The sequence below is a fragment of the Rissa tridactyla genome, chromosome 5 (genome assembly GCF_028500815.1).
Source record: "Rissa tridactyla isolate bRisTri1 chromosome 5, bRisTri1.patW.cur.20221130, whole genome shotgun sequence".
Taxonomy (NCBI): domain Eukaryota; kingdom Metazoa; phylum Chordata; class Aves; order Charadriiformes; family Laridae; genus Rissa; species Rissa tridactyla.
In genome coordinates this window covers 37,457,264-37,475,155 of record NC_071470.1, presented here as the reverse complement: position 1 = coordinate 37,475,155, position 17,892 = coordinate 37,457,264, and the positions used below count along the sequence as shown (strand labels likewise).

General features: G+C 36.0%; 1 protein-coding gene across 2 annotated transcripts in view; it reads left to right on the top strand.

Moving 5' to 3' along the window:
* CTNNA2 (catenin alpha 2) overlaps nucleotides 1-17,892 on the top strand; it is a 515,391-nt gene that overhangs the window by 118,737 nt on the left and 378,762 nt on the right. For both annotated transcript variants that reach the window (XM_054203179.1, XM_054203178.1), the window contains 3 exons: nucleotides 8,899-9,065; nucleotides 12,392-12,511; nucleotides 14,755-15,021. In XM_054203179.1, coding sequence (XP_054059154.1) covers nucleotides 8,899-9,065; nucleotides 12,392-12,511; nucleotides 14,755-15,021 — 554 coding nt within the window. The remainder of the gene's footprint in view (nucleotides 1-8,898; nucleotides 9,066-12,391; nucleotides 12,512-14,754; nucleotides 15,022-17,892) is intronic.

Sequence of the window (17,892 nt, the reverse complement as noted above, 5' to 3'; positions counted from 1 at the left end):
GACTAAAATAGGAATTGCTTTTTTGAAGACATGGAACTCATCATCTGTGTCATTAATGAGGAGGTTAAACAGTCTTGGCTCCAGCATTGACCCATGGAACATTCCATTAGTGACCTGCCTCCAGATGGACTTCATGACACTGATCACAACTGGGTGAGACCACCAGTTTGGCCAATTTTCAATGCATCTCACTATCCACTTGGCAAGCTCACACTTCTTCAGTTTCTCTACAAGGATGTTCTGGGAGATAGTGTGAAAACTCTTAGTAAAGTAGAGATAAGCAACAGCCCCTGCTCTCCTTGTGTTCAAGGTCAGGTTGGACAGGGCTTTGATCAAGTAAAAGATGTCCCTGCCCACAGCAGGGAGGTTGGACTAGGTGATCTTAAAAGGTCCCTTGCAATCCAAACCATTCTATGAGTCCCCTTGTCATCTCATTGTAGAAGGCTATCAGATTGACTGGGCGTGGTTTCCCCTTCATAAATTAATGCTGACACCTTCCTTTCCTTCCTTCCTTTCCTTTCCTTCGTAAATTTGGAAATGGCTTCCAGGAGTATTTGCTCCATCTATTTTCCAGGGATCGAGGTGAGGCTGACTGACCTGTTGCTCTCCAGATCCACTTTCTTTCCCTTTTCAAAGAAAGAATGACATTTGCTTTCTTCCAGTCTTCAGGAAGATACCCCAGTCAGTTAACATGATCTTTCAAAGATAATTGAAAGTGAACTGGGGCAGCTCCCTTGGTATCTGTGGGTGCGCTCCATCAGGGCTTATGGACATCAGGGCTCATTGGCTCATTTATAGTGTATTGCCATGGAAGACTTTTAGCTTTACTTTTGGAGAAAACATTTCTTTACTGTTGTTAGATTCAAACTAAGAGTGATTCAGAACAGTTCTTGTAGCTTCCTGGACTCGTTATAGCTTTTTAGAATTGGTATTGCAGAGAAGGCTGTTTTTCCAGTGTTTCTCTACAAATTGTCCCTCTTTATTTTGAGGCACTTTCCTCAGATTTAGAGCTCTGCTTTCCATTTAATGTTTTGAGTACGTCAAAACAGTTGTGGCTGCCCAGGGAAGTGGTTGAGTCACCATCCCTGGAGATATTTAAAACACATGATGATACAGTGCTTAGGGACACTGTTTAGTCATGGACTTGGCAGTGTTAGGTTTACAGTTAGACTCGATGATCTTGAAGGTCTTTTCCAACCTAAATGATTCTATAATTCTATGACTTGGGCACATCCAGGCTATTTAAATGTTCCCTAACCAGGGGTAAGCCAGCTTGCCTTCTTTCCTATTGCTCTCAGGGGCCTGAGATCCCCAAAGACAAGTCTTACCACTAAAAGCTGGTTATTTAGCCTGGTTATTATTTTTGCAATTATTAGTAATCTGTTACTCCACTTAATGTGGCCACACTGATATTTTTAAACAGGTTTTTATCAGAATATTTGTTTATAAATTAAATCCTATGAAAACCCACGTTTATGAAAACAGCATGGTTGCTTTTTGTCAGTTAGACTTGCAGGTTGTTTATTGTTTGAAAAAAAATCATGTCATCATCTTTTCATTTCCCTTTGATATACATGCATAGAGATGGACATATATTTTTGTGTGTGTATCTGTCTAAGAAATCATGGAATACTTACACATTTCTGTTGTTTATTAAAACTTTCCATAGATACTGGTATAATACAAATATTTTCAGTAAAAAATAGAAAACAATCAGCCTAACATTTTCTGGAAATATATTCAGACAATATAAAATTTCGAATGGATGTGTGTCTATATATCGTTTTTGAATATTTATATATATGTATATAAAATTATAAGAAAAAAATGTATAATTTGTTGACTTCATCTGATTTTCTGCTTTTTTTTTTCCCCTTATGTTGATTTTCACTTTCAATATGCAGTAATCACATTCCAGTTGTTTGAGGCTGTTTTAAGACTTTAATGATGAATAGAAATTTGAGTAGGTGGTGTAGTTTAGCCCCAGACAGCAACTAAGCACCATACAGCTGCTCACACATTCCCCTGCCCAGTGGGATGGGAGAGAGAATCAGAAGGGTAAAAGTGAGAAAACTTGTGAGTTGAGATAAAGACAGTTTAATAAGTAAATAATAAGTAAAGCAAAAGCCACGCAAGCAAAGCAAAACAAGGAATTTGTTCACTGCTTCCCATTGGCAGGCAGGTTTTCAGCCATCTCCATCACGGTTACTTGGGAAGACAAACACCATCACTGCGAACGTCCTCCCTTCCTTCTTCTTCCCCCAGCTTTATGTACTGATCATGACATCACATGATATGGGATATCCCTTTGGTCAGTTGGGGTCAGCTGTCCCAGCTGTGTCTGCTCCCAACTTTTTGTGATTCCTGGCCCACTCACTGGTGGATCAGTGTGAGGGGCAGAAAAGGCCTTGACTCTGTGTAAGCACTGCTCAGCAATAACTAAAACGTCCCTGTATTATCAGCACTGTTTGCAGCACAAATCCAAAACTACTATGAAAAAAATTGACGCTGTCCCAGCTAAAACCACCACAATAGGATTCAGCATGAGACGTGTAGTGGGTTGTACATTCCTTTTGCCCTTTTGACATTTGCTTTTTGGCATGTTCAGTTTTTAAGTTATACTGAATCACTCAGAATTTTGGTGACGTTTGTAATCATCTGTTTATACCTTTTTGCAAAATTTAAGCTTGTAGTACTTGAATTACCTTACATAGATTACCAAGTCACTTATATATGTACATGATTCTTGTTAAATACATGTAAAGACATCTTTAACTGCTCCTATATGAGTGCATGAATTTTATATCCAAGATGAAATGACATCTTAGTTTGAAGATCTAAGGGAAAAGGGTCTTTTTTGAGAATCAGGTCTAAAAAACTCCATTGCTAGGTGGTCACTTTGTTAGGAGAAAGTGACTGAGTATGACTAAATCTAATCTTGCATTACCCTTCAAGGAAGGATATATAGAGTAGGTCTGCCAGTTAAATCCCGTCAGAGCAAGCTAACTGGGTTGATAGTGAGAGATGGTGGCTGTAGGTCTGAACCTTCTCAAGCTGATGAGATCCCAGAACCTAAATAACTTTGGACACATCTTCTAGTCATTACTCAAGTGCAGGAAAGTGGCTTGTTGCACAGCTGTTATCAGATTCACAGAATCATAGAATGGGTGAAGTTGGAAGGGATCTCTGGAAGTCATCTGGTCTAACCTTCCTGCTCAAGCAGTCTGACCTAGAGCTGGTTGCCCAGGACTTTGCCCAGGTGGCTTTTGAATATCTCCAAGGATGGAGAATCCGAGGGACCCTCCTGTATTTCAGTTTATCCTCATTGCCCCTTGTCCTGTCACTGGGTATCACTGGAAAGAGCTCAGCTCCATCCTCTTTGCACCCTCCCTTCAGTTACTTATATACATTGGTAACATCCCCCCTAAGCCTTCTCTTCTCCAGGCAGAACAGTCCCAGCTCTCGGCCTTTTTTCATAGGAAAGATGCTCCAGTCCATCATCTTTGTGGCTCTTCATTGGACTCTCTCCAGTATGTCCATATCTCTCTTGTACGCGGGAACCCAGAACTGCAAACAGTGCTCCAGGTGTGTCCTCACCAGTGCTGAGTAGAGAGGAAGGATCACATCCCTTGACCTGCTGGCAACGCTGCAAAGGTGGCCAATGGTAACCAGGGCTGCATTAGGCAAAAAGATAAAAATTCTAAAAGAAATAAAAAACTTTAACCCCCCCATCCAAAATGGATCTAAGTGCATGAAATGTTGTCCGGCCACGAGTCCTAAATTCACACAAGCAGCAGTTCTACCAGTAATCATTACAATTCAGGAATTAAGCTGGATTTCAGTGTTAAGGTTGTTTGTTTTCAGGTTTGGGTTTTTTTTGGGGGGGAAGGGGGGGGACAAAGGGCAGTTGTTTTAGTGTTTGGGTTTTTTTTGTTTGGTTGGTTTGGATGGGTTTTTTGTTTTCTTTTCTTCTTATGATGAACATTTCTTAATGTGGCTAGTAGGGGCTTTCTCCACTTTCTAACCCAACTAAGACTCCTCCTTTACACAATGTAAATCAAATGCACACTTTTTTCTTAATATGAGGTGCCAAAGAATTTAGTACGTGGGTCTTAGTGAGAAAATGGCTGACACTATTTGTCTAACAAAAAAAGGTATATGACTGCTGCAAGATGTCAAGTGTATTGTTTCCCATCGGTGTGAATTATATCACCTAGAAAAATGCAGATCCTATCACACGTATTCCAGAAATATAATTGTTTCATAGGGCTGCTGAAATGATTATAGGAATGGATATTCTATGCAATAAGAGGAGACTGAAGTACTACCTTAAACTGTCACGGCTCATCGCAAAAATGCATGAAGTGAAAAAGGGAAATAGGAAACACAGTGGAAGAAGAATACGTACTTAAATTGAAGGACAAATGGGGCATGAGAAGAAATGGGTATAAATTATCTACAAATACAGTGATTATAGAATTAAAGTGTCTCTAATGAAAAAAAGCCTGTCAGATTCTGGAGTTCATTTTGGAATGAGTTTCCTACTTCCAGTAGGATTAATTGGGGTTAAATGTCTGAGCTGTTTCTGAGTTGGAAGCTTGATAAGTTTGTGAGTGTGGTTATTATCATATTAAGATTATTATTAATTTTATTATGACATGACTCTGCAGTGGCAAGGAAGCAGACCTGATGACTCAAGATGTCTGTGTTTCTTGCCTTGACCTAATTTTCACTGAAAGTAATTAATATAGATTACAGGATAACTTTAAATGAATTTGGAAAGAAATGGATAACTGAAAGTAGTGTTGGCTTTTTCTAGATAAAAAGGTTTCTCTGAAAAATAATTGGACTAGCTGTAACTCCAACAATACCTTTGGCTGAAGAGTGGTTTGATACTATTGATGTACAAGGATAAAAATATGTCAGTTGGCAAGACAGACAGTCCTTCCTCCCCCAAAAGGGCTGGATTTCTAGATTATTAGATTTTAATTTGTGAATTACTAATTATTTATAGGGTTTAAAAAACGTCTTATGAACTTTTATATTAATGCTTTTTTTATTTGCTTATTTGTTTATGTCTATTTAATACTTTCTACTTAATTATTTTGAAGAAGATTTGTTTCACCTAACTTTAGATTCATAACATAAAATAATTAAGTCAAGCATTTTAAATTGTTGTTTTGACACTCCATGTATTTTCCCTCTGTCCACCAGATTTAACTTTCAAGTATATTTGTTAGTGTATCTCCTTGGATAGTCAAGCCTAAGGAAATTATTTTCCTGCTTTCTTTCCAGTGCCGCTGTCCAATTACCAAATATTATTTCTTTATTTCACAGTTCAGTATTAATATTTATCTGAAGCTACAGACTGGTAATTTGTCAGAAAAATGTAAAATCTCTTCAGTACCAAAATGGAAGTTAAACAATTTGTTGGTGCCTGATTCCAAAACCCAAAGCTTTCTTTGACTGCCATTTCATCTTGGATATACCTAAAGTTCAAGTGCTTTTACATATGAAAGTTTTGTAGCTGGATGCTCAGAATCACTTCCATCTCAACTGAATCTAACTTAGAGCGTAAATACCAGAAAGCCTTGCTGGAGTTTTCATACTATTGTATGTTTCCCCTTGGGTTACATCACTTAGATATGCTTTAAGAGTGCATCAGACTTTCTACAAGGAGCTGTGATAATTGGTTTCCTTTAATAAACATCTGAACAGAAGATGATGCCCTCCTAGTTGTTACACTGATTAGATGAATCCAGTCATCCACATATTGGATCAAATTCCTAGGTTAGGAAATTCGAATCTAACCCTTGCCCACGTGCTGGACTAAGCTATCCCGTGGTCGCTCTTAGACTCTCCTTTTACAGGGAATATTTTGAGTCACTGACTTAATAATAAACCTAATAAAACTAACAATAATAATAAAACTAATAATGAAACTAATAATAATAATAGTGGAAATGTCATGTCATGCCAAAATTCTTGGCACACAGCCAAGAATTGTTGATAAATATTTCCAATAACTGTTTGATTTAAAGTACGTTTCAGAAAAATCTTTGTGGCCTCCGAGTTCCTTGCTCCTCACTTCAGTGATTTTTGGCACACAGGTAAAATGCACGGCAATGGAGGTACAGCGAACTGTGGTCCTCCTCTGCAGAAACCTTGTTGTTTCTCTGCAGAGACCAGGTACATAGAACTTTGACTCTGTGATACTGAGCAATATAACATTTAAGCATGTTTAGAAATTTGTTTTGTTGTCTCTTTATCTGACAATGATTGTTTGTTCCTCATCTTTTAAGAAGTCTTTTGAGAGTTTAGGCAACCTTATGGCAATCTAAGAAAAGTATGCAGCCTTAGAACTGAGGCATTTGAATTTTTCTACTGAAATTTTATATTATCAGTTTATCATCCGAGATACACGGCACACAAATTATACTAAGAACATGCAGTCCTAATGGTAATATAATAAGGAAAAGAGTTCTGATGGAAATTATTCACTGTGGCTTTCTTAAGTCTCTTCTCCGCTATTTGCATTGTGTTATAGGAAGTTATGCCATATGGGATTTTTTTTTATTTTGAATGTTGCTATAATAGTCTTAAAAGCAATATAAATATGCTTCGATTTCACATTAGAAGTACTTTCTTTCTGAGTTTCTACACTGGAGACAAACATGATTTATTTATTTATTTTTAATAATAGGAATGTTTAGGTTAATATAAAATCTCATTCAAAATGGTCTTTGCTCCTCTTTCAGCCTGATTTCCTAGGGAAATGAGGCTTGTGTAAGTATTGATCTGTTGGTAACTCCTAATACATTTAAAGTGTTGTCCAGTTTCAACCTATGCAAAAATAGGGAAACAGAATTTAAAAAAGTTAAAAAAAACCCAGCAACTGGAGAGAGAAGAAAATGCAATAGAAACTCAGACTTGTGTTCACACCAAGAGCAAGGCGAGTGCAATTCAACCTTGTCTTTGACACTGACTGGCTGGTTGGGCAACCCATGTGTAGAGTCCTGATAAGGCAGAGCACATGCTGTTTCTGCCAGAGATTGAAAGCATCATGGAGAAAATAGGATGGAGTGGGTTTTCAGGCAGTATAGGAGCAAGACAGGGGAAAATTAAAATAAACTTTTTACTTCAGCTGCACAGAGATAATTTTTTATTATATGGATAAATAAAATTGTGGTTTGAAAAGAAGGTCATAACAAACTTAAATACTGCTGAAAGTTTATGATGAATTTAGAGAATGCTGAATTAAAAAAAAAAAAAACAACTTGCATACAGAGCTTTCTTTCAGCAAAGGATAATAGTATAAAGAAAGCTTAAAAATCAGATTTTTCTTGGCACAGCCACAACATAATTCCAGGTAATATATCGATGGGATTGTATTCCGTAGCTGGGCTAGCTTATTTTAAATGCTTTTAACAAGTCTACACAGTAGAACGCAACACAATTTGGAGATGTCCAAGGTGGTCTGAAGTTAGTAAAGCTGCATAACAGCAAGGCAGCCCTACACAGGCTACGCTAGCTTGGAACTTGGAGCTTGGAGCTTGGAACTGAGTCATCAGTGTGGCACAGTCTTACCTGATTAGAACTGTCTCTGAGCAAGACCCATCAGCTGGTACATGACACTGTGCAGATATGGCTAAGTTACTTCTGACCACAGAGACAGCGAGCGCCTGTGATCTGGGTTTAGAGGTTTCTGCAATGGGTTGTTTTCCATAGTCTATGGAAGTCCTTCAAAATACAGAAGTGATTTCCTCATAGATTGGATTAATAGTATCATCTCTAAATTTCTATTTTGCAATGCATACTTGTTTTTCCCATTTCTTGAATTAAGAAGGGAGATGATGCATTTTCACTTCACTATTTTTCAGCTGAAGCTGTTTAGAAGTAAGGTGGCGTGATCTCCCATTTCCTAAAAGGATGAAGGTAGACAGCATGTCATGCATGTTTTCCCTGTTGCCTAGATTAACATTCTTCTAGTTCACAACAGTTTTCAAGATTGTGGCTCTGTATTTATTAAGATATCAGTCTCTAGAACTACGAGAAAGGAGGCTGTAGTGAGATGGGGCCTGGTCTCTTTTCCCAAGTAATTAGTGATAGGACAAGAGGAAATGGCCTCAAATTGCACCAGGGGAGGTTTAGATCGGATATTAGGAAAAGATTCCTCACTGAAAGGGTTATCAAGCATTGGAACAGGCTGCCCAGGGAAGTGGTTGAGTCTCCGTCCCTGGAGGTATTTACAAGATGTGTAGATGTGGTGCTTAGGCACATAGTTTAGTGGTGGACTTGGCAGTATTAGGTTTACAGTTGGACTTGATGGTCTTAAGGGTCTTTTCCTACCTAAATGATTCTATGATTGGAGAAAAAAAAAGTCTTTAATAGGAGTGATAGCTCTTCTAGGTGGAGGAGAGCAGAGTAAGTATCTGAGCAAGAAAATGAGGACTGAGGAGCAGGAGTGAAGGAGAAGGCGGCAGTTTGAAGGCAGATTTGTAGTGATGCAGTTGGGATGATACTGTTGGGATGCTCTGTTGGGTCCTCCCTACCAGTGCAGGGGAGTTCTGTATTTCTGTAACACACACTGCTCTTTTTCTTATTTTGTGCTGGTTGCATTTGGTGTTTCGGTTTCCTTTTTAGTTTTTAGCAGGTGACTGCTCTAGAAGAAGAACAGTTGGGAAATAAAGAAAAAAAGGTGGAGAGTACTGAGGGAGTTGCTGCACATGTTTAAAAAAAAATATTTCTCCCGAGCAATTCAATATTCAGTATCTAAGCCATTATTTTTTTCCTGACAGCAGGTAGTTTAATTAATGGGGAGTTTATACTTTTTGGAAAAAAAGTACAAGTATAAAACTTACCTTTAATTACAATTTTTTTTTTTTTTTTCAATTCTAGGAGAAACAATGAGAATTGCCTCTTCGGAGTTTGCTGACGACCCATGCTCCTCAGTGAAACGGGGCACCATGGTGCGGGCTGCTCGTGCCTTGCTTTCTGCTGTCACCCGCTTACTCATCCTGGCTGATATGGCTGATGTCATGAGGCTTCTATCACATCTGAAAATTGTACGCATTTTTAAAATTATATATTCTTTTTGCATGTTTTATGTGTAGAAAAATAGGGAACAAATAAGTAATGGATGCCACTTTGGGTTTCTTTCTCTGTTTCACTGTTTTTTCTTAAAGTGATGAACAAGGAGATAACACACTTCTACTGTTCTACTTCTTATTAATTTTCTAATTTTACATAAATAACTTTTCAGAGACTTAAAGTAAAAATTATCAGATAACTTCAATGCCTGGACTAATATTGCTATTAAGCAGCTCTGAACTGAACAGATGCATTTACTTAACTCACCTTGCCTGTTATGCAGACGGTTTACTAACTCAGTACTTGTAAAGTACTGCTATCTTGTGGCAGAGTTTAGGTACTACAGTTAGTCTTTTTCTTTTTTTTTCCCTCTGGACAACTTTTGGATGTCTCGGGAGACTGAATCTTTAAGTTGGAGTGAGACAATAGTACAAGGGTCTAATCAGTCATCAAAGAGGAAAAATAGAATTAAGAGGTATTAAATGTCACCAGATAGTTTGGTATGGATTTGTGTTCACTTTTGGCTGCCACCATTCAGGTTTTTAGATAGGAATATTAAAAGACTTTGCAGGTGATAATGGGAAATGTAATTTTTTTTTCCTAGTTATTGGACTTCTTCACTTTTATTGCATAAACAAACAAAAGCCTCTGAAACAAAATAACATGTTGCAGAAACTCATATACAGAATATTTAAAGCCAGCAGAGTGCATGTGTGAGTTTAGCAGAGGAGATGGAGAGTTATTTCTTTTAAATAACTGTCCAAAAAGTATTTTCTTTTATTTTTAAATTTGTCTTTTTAACAGTGTAACTGTACAATGATATTATGTTCTGGACAAACAATGAGAACCCTCTGACCTGCAAACTGTGCAGATAAGCTAAATAGTTTGAAAACAGTTTTCATAATGAAAAAGGCAGATTTTTCTGAACAGATTCTAGTGAGCTCCGCTCTAATGAACAGAACGCTGCTCTTGTAATTGTCAGCACGTGGCTCTGATTACGTGCAGTGTAAGCATTGTCTCTCTCGAATATGCTTTTAATTTTTCCCCACAGTAATACTCCATGCAACTGTAATTCAAATAATCCTTTGCTAGTGAGATGAAAAATTTAATATTATTAACAACAGATTTTTCTAAACCTTATGATTAAAATTCAAATTCAAGGTCTTTCAATATGAGAAATATTGTTCTTGCATCTGAGTCTTTTTCCTTCTGTTACAGCAATGGGCTCCATTATTTAAAACACAGATGTCGAATACTGTTTTATAAGTGGGTGTATTTACTTTGACAGTTTGCACCCTAGATTTGCAAGGACAGTGTATGGCAATGTCATTTGACACTCTGCATTTATCAGATTTTATTATGAATCCTGTTTCTAAGAAGCTAGACATCTCTGGTTGTTTTTAGCAAAATTCAACTTACAAACCTTAAATTTTATTATTTGTTTTCAGGTTAAAAAGGATAATTTGTTTCTGAGGACTGACAGTGTAAATTATTTTATCTTAGTGTTTTATAAATAAAAATTTTAGATGAACACAAATTGAATTACTAGGAAAGAAGAAGTGTTTATATTTTACAAAATTGATGAAGAGGCAGCTCTTGTATTGACTCAAAGGTAACATTCAAAGACAGGTGTAAATTAAGACTGACATGATAGAGTAGGATCAACATCTTTCAAAATCTGATTATCAGAGTGGAATCTGTAACAAATTCTCTAGTAATTTTATTTAATAGGAGGCTGGAAGGACTTACAAAAACGTGTATCAGATGTAATGCCTGTGCTTGTCATCACAAACAAGTTAAAGATGAAAATTTCAGGTAGTTTAGTATAAATGTTTCTTGATGTGAAAAAAGATGTTCATATTTTATTGGGAATCCTGCAAGAACAAATTGGGTAATACAATGACGCTTTTAAAATTTTTGTTAATGGTTAAGGCAGGCAGGTAGTTCAGCTTTAAAAAACTACTGGTCTTTTTAAGTGTAAAAAAAGAGATAAGTGGATTCTGAATAAGGTGTAGCTTGCAACTCTCAGACTTAGTATAAAATTTCTAACATAACAACTATGGATTTCTGTACTTGAATTACATATTTTCCTACAGGAATGTGTGGGTTCGCTACTGTGCTGCACTGTAATTTGTAACAACAGCAAGTAGGTAAAAGCTCAAAATAAAAATACCCTCTCTCACTGGCAGGAAAACATAGTTAGAGGAACACAAATGATAAAAAGGCAAGTTCTGCACATAATTGTGCCTTTCTAAATTCATTAGATGCCAGCTACTGCTGAATTTATGAATTCCCAGTGGCGTTTGGAGAGTAAGCTTCAAACCTCGGTTCTTGCATAGGAGCATGTACCTTTCAGAATTAGCTGTTTCTCTTCAAGGAGAAAATTTGCCTGTTGTTGAAAGCTTATGCACGGTGTCATGAATTGAAGCAATAGTATTTAGAAAGAAGGATGAATAAAAACTTTTTAATTCTCAATCCTTTTGCTTGGAATTGTGTTTTGTCTTGTGTGAGAGAGAAATAAAACTTTGACTTTTCATCTAGTGACAGAAAGATTTCCTTTACTTATTCTATGAAATGAGCATTTTATCCCTTCAGATATTTTCCCTTGCTGTACATAAGGTGAAGTTTCACAATAGATTTGGTAGATTAACTTGTTTGTATAACTGGGGTTTTGTATCTTTACCTGTTAGCTAGAGGATGACTACAATTTTCTGTGGTAGATTTTTTTATCAATTTTAAAGTAACTGAAAAAGGAAAGCTGAGAGCTGAGAAGAAGAAATCATAAATATATTCTGGTTTGAATCTATTGTTGTTTCATTTATTTCGCAACGATACGGTGTTTTGGATATATCAGGGTAAATTTAAATATTAATGGTAAGTTTGAGTTTCCTTTTTAAATGTTATTTTTTGTCCGGAATTAATAACTTCCCTTTGTTTTCCCATAAATCGTGTACCACACATTAAGAACATATTCATCTATGTTGTTTGAAACCTGCATATATTAAACATTTCATCTGATAACTGTGAGTGGGGAAATTAATATAGTTATGCCCGTTACATTAGTTTTACATGATAGCAAAGTACAGTAAATGGAAAGTAATGCACAATGGCGATCAGACAGCTTCTCTATTAAGAAACCTAATTAAAGTTAGTGGGACTGTGATAAAGACACTGTGCAGTGATGGACATGAAAGCTAAACTGGGTCCATATAATATAGAGTATTGGGTAGAATAGTTATGGACTTTGTTAAAGAGCGCACCTGGATTAGAATGCTAACAAAGTTGATATTTTATGTTCTAGGTAGAGGAAGCACTAGAAGCAGTGAAAAATGCGACAAATGAGCAAGACTTAGCGAATCGCTTTAAAGAATTTGGAAAAGAGATGGTAAAACTGAACTACGTAGCTGCTAGACGACAACAGGTGAGTATGTTTTAAAGCAGTGGTTGAAAACTAGTCTCGGTTCTAAAGATCTTGTAGTTTATGCCCAAGTTTGGTTTAAAATGTACAATAAGTAATTGATGTGTCATGGCCTGTAATTTAATCACACTGATTTTTTTGAATGTGATGAAGTTTTTAAAAAATGCAGTTTATTTAAGAATATTTTCCAAGTGTCTTCAATTAGTAACAGAATGAAGGATGAAAAGGCAAGTGATTCAGGAAGTTCAGGATAGTTTTCATGAGGTGGTTATTCCCATTTAATTCTAACCTATGTTGATTTGAGGTCACTCTGACAGCTGGTAAAACATGAGCTCTTTGGTAGTCTGGTATAATTCAAATTTAGCAAGAACAGAAATCTACTTTGTGTTTAAAACCATCATTATTAATTTTCAAATACTTAAAAAAAACCAGTACTCAATTCATTCGTCACTAAGGCAAATGCAAAAAACCCCAGAAAGTCACAATAACATTTATTCAGTGCCTGCAATTATACAACTTTGCAACAAAGGTAACATTCTCTTGAACACTGTTCTTTTTAAGAGTCCTGACAGTGCTGACACTGTGGAGTTGAATAAGGTCTCTCCAACTTTGATTGTATTTGAATACCACCATTCAGGAGTGTGTCATCTTAGGATCGCATAGCTTTCCATATTCATCTGTCTATTTACTTTATTTTCTGCATTACAGTAATGACAATTTACTTCTGTATCACTATTGTATCTTTTTATGAAATACAACATTTTCAGAGTTATACTGAAATTAAATAAATTAAAAATGTAAAATCTAGTCACTATATGAACAGTACTATTCTGTATGTTCAGACAATTCACTTGTGGAAGTATAGCTACAAATACGGGAAAAAGAAAAATGTGAAAGCTAATGACGGTATATGTCTCAAGTTCTTAGTGGCGGTATGAAGAGATAACAGAAGACCTTAGTTATAAGCCTTTCAAAATTTTCTTCTTGAGGTGCATTTTTGTAATGTCAGTAAGGTTTTCGTATAACTGGAAAATCTTGATAGCATTAGAACTTACTACTTAGATGTTTGTACGTTTTCTTTTCATCTCTTCTGTTTTGTAGCCTGATAAAGGTTTTAGGAACTTAATTCTCTCTGAAAACTGTTACCCGTCAGTCATGTGTGGTTGAAATTAGTCAATGGGTAGAACCTTTAAATTCAGAATATCTGTGTTCTTTTTTAATTTTTTGCCATAGATACTACGTGTGAACTTAAGTAAACTATTCGTCTCTCCAGACTTCTTTGTTCATAGTTTTTAAATAGAAGTAATGATGTTTTATTACTCCATATGAATATTGTTAGGGCTATCTAATGGTTGAAAGGCTTTCATGGACAGTGTGATATATGCTACAAATAAATAAATAAATGGATTAAATAACAATAAACCAGTGTCATCTTATTCTGGTAACATATTGTACAGTAGCTGGCGCTTGTTGTCAGGGGAAACAAAAGAAAGTATATGTCATTAAAACTAACACTAAATGATACAAGGAATAGAACAAATATGAAGGAAAGGCTAAAAACAATGAGGGGCGTACTTATTAGGTCTTTAAGAACTAAAAATATGTTCATCGATGTAATATTTTGATTTTGATTTTTTTAAAGTTCTACCTTATGATTTTATGTGTGTGTATATATATATATTTATAGATATATTTATAGATATATATAGTACTTACAAAAATATGGCACTTGCTGCAACAGGATTGTTGCACTCGCATTGCCTTTATGGAATCAGCAGATTGAATCCAGTCAGTCGGTAAGAGTAATTTTGAATGTTTTATATAAATTTTCAGTAGGTCATTGAATAAGGAAAGCATATAGACTGATAAGAAAATATTGTGAAGAGGGTAACAGCTATAGGAACACAGAAGGAATGGAGTTTCTTGGGCAGCAGAGAGATTTCTTTCTCATATGATCTCATATGATCTATGGTAGATCATAGAATCACAAAGAATTTCTTCCTAATATCTAATCTAAATTTACCCTCTTTCAGTTTAAAACCATTACACCTTGTCCTATCACTACACTCCCTGATAAAGGGTCCCTCCCCATCTTTCTTGTAGGCCCTCTTTAGTTTCTGCCATTGATTCCATCTCTGCTAAATCACTGGGCTGTATTTGTGCAGGGACACTTAAGCTGTATAGACAATACATTCTAATGCAAAACCTGACATTTAAAACTGTAATAATTGCATGTTTTTGTATAGGAACTGAAAGATCCTCACTGCAGGGATGAAATGGCTGCAGCTCGAGGTGCTCTGAAGAAGAATGCCACTATGTTGTATACTGCATCCCAAGCATTTCTCCGTCACCCTGACGTTGCAGCCACTAGGGCCAACAGAGACTATGTCTTCAAGCAAGTACAAGAAGCAATTGCTGGTATCTCCAACGCTGCCCAGGCCACCTCACCCACTGATGAGAACAAGGGGCACACTGGCATAGGAGAGCTTGCTGCTGCACTAAATGAATTTGATGTAAGTATCAGAAGTTTATTGAAAATGAAGTGCTTCTCCATGAAATCTACAGTGCTTTTAACTAAGTGGGTCTTGAACAGGACTTAAATTTCCCTTTTCATTCAGGTCCATTTTCTCAGACTGCAGAGGCAAAGTACAGAGATTGATTTGTGTTATTTTTAATGAGGAATAGTTATTTGCTGCTAATAGACTTGAATTACAAGCAGTTATTTGTGCTCATATGCAGGTGCCGTGATAGAGAGAAAGAAGTCCTCTTTTCCCCTAGTGCCCTTGAAAAGTCTAGTTACATAGTTTTGAATAATAAGTCTGATTAATCTGGCATTTTAGTTCTGTGACCAAGTTCTGTGATTTGTTGAATGGTAAAATATTTGTCTGGCAAGTCGGGAAGTCAAGACAATAAAATAAAGATGGTGATGGAGCTGAACATCCTGGAAACATTAACATTCAACTTGAATTGTGAATTATGTTAATCAAATATATGGAAAAGACATCCTTCAAACACAGTTGATACCCATCACTTCAACTGCAGGCAAAGTGCTGGAGCCTCTATTCCAGAAATAGCTACAGTCTTGCTTAAGTAACTTTCCTAACAGCCAATTGTTTAGCTGTTAATTTCATTGCCAGTCTTATATTATGATTTTTCCCTATGTTACAGTTGAGGACTGTTCTTTAGAAAGTGAAAAAAAAAATAATTGCAGACAGTATCTGAAAATATAATTTTTTTCTCTTTCATGCTCTGACTTTAGGTAAGGGTTTGTTAAAATTATAATTAGGACATGGTGTCTTTTTCAGTTTGGTTAATAAATAACATTGCAGTACAAGCATCTGTCATACACCTGCAGGAGCTACTCAATCCTGCTGTATTTAGGGCTGAAAGTACAGAGACGATGTACAGGTGGTCCATCTCATACTGTGATGGACTGGGCTGCTCTTCTGCATCTGTGGCTTACTGTCATTGGGCATACTTTGGAGACAGCAGTAGAAAGGATAAGCATTATGAATCAAATGAAGTTCAAGTATTGAATAAGATATTGAGAAAAGGCAGAGAATGAGTATATGAATAACAGCAAAAGGGAAATGGGGACAGAGGTGGAAACATGACAGCAGAAAATGTGTGGATAGATGTAGGAAGAGACAAAGAGGATAAAACCATTCAGAACTACTGCAGGACCCAGAGGTTGACTCCAGCTTCATCACGCTTTTCAGGTAAATGAAACAGTACTGCCTGCATCGACTATACTCGTCTTTTTTTTTTTTTTTTAAATATCTTTATTTCTCGATCTATAGTTTTTCCTCTAAATTTTTTGTGGGTTGAGATTTAAGTAAATCTGCATGGTTTTCAGGGCCTTCTCAGCTCACAGGTCCCTTACTGGTACGACCCTGAGAGTAATATCCCTGTTTGCTCTGATTGTACTCTGGCTTTTGTGTGGGACTTTGCATGTTATGGACAGCAGAGGTTTGACAAACAGTAAAAGGAAACATGTGACAAACTGATGACGATGCTGCTCTCTGGAAAAGACTGCTGTTCAATGCAAAGAGAGTCGTTGTGCTTAGTGAAAGTACATTTAGTGAAGACTATGCGAGACACCTGATATTGTCTCCTGCCTCTTTGTGAGAATATTTGTTCATAATTTTTCTCCTCAGGTAAAGTAATTTCCATTTTACATGATGTTGCAGGCATCATAAATGCATATGTGAGACCTATAGACATAATACTGTGTTCTGTTCACAATTTTATTTGGAAAACCAGCCTTTTTTTGAGATATTTCTCTAATTTAAAAAAAAAAATTAAATGAAAATTTTATTCTCTGAACTGCTGAGGATACAAAGGTTGAAACTACTGTTTTGTCTGCTTTCTAACCGTGTTTTCTATTTTGCCTCACTGCTTAGCTGTTTAATGAGATATATTCGCACCTAATTTTGCAACAGAGCCGACATTCCCTAAACTCTAGGGAAAGCTGAAATTTATAGCTGTGGTGGTGGGTTGATTGTGAATTTACCCTTATGTTTTACAAACAAGAAAGCAAGAAAAATTACCAGACTAGTGAGACTATTTCATGGGTAAAAAGATGGTGGAGAAAAAAGTTTGATTTTTATGCTGGCAATATATAACTTCAGCAAGCAAAAGAAAGTTTCTGTCTACCAGTGAAAATAATTTTACAGTATATTTATTTTACAGTATCAGTCATATTGATTGAGATCAATTTGTATTGGTATGAAGTGCATATTAAACCTTGTATTACATGATAATTCTTCTATATTAAAAATAAGTTTACCTATAATATTTTCATAATATTTTACACAGGCTTCATTATTTCAAATGTCAGAATCAGTGTTCTGTGCCTTAACACTTTAAATAACTGCAGTATAAGTCATCTCAATACTTTATCAATGTAAATATTATCACAAGTGTGTGTAAATAATTATTCTCCCGATTTTAAGCACTTCAAGTATTGTGTTTAAATATGTGTCATGTTAATTGTCATACTCTACACAACGATGACTTGTGGTATTAAGTCACCTGTGAGTTATTAGCAGCAAAGTTTTGGAAAGAGTTATCATTTGTTGCTTCTCAGAGATAATTTGATAATTTATGTAGAAATGAAGAGAGTTCACAAATCTGTTTCTTATCAGATTTTCTACTTTAAAGTACTGTTTAAAGTTGATTGATTACAGAAGTATGTGTTTAATGCTTCATTTTTTGTCCTTAAACTTAAATGTTCCTGCTTTAATTTTAAATCATTTAAATCCAGATATTCCTGGATTTATTAGTAAAGTTTTTATTAGTAAAATTTGGCATATTTCTGGGTTCTTACAGCAACTAACAACACACCTTTTACTCCTCTTATGAAACTTGCACAAATTTATGCA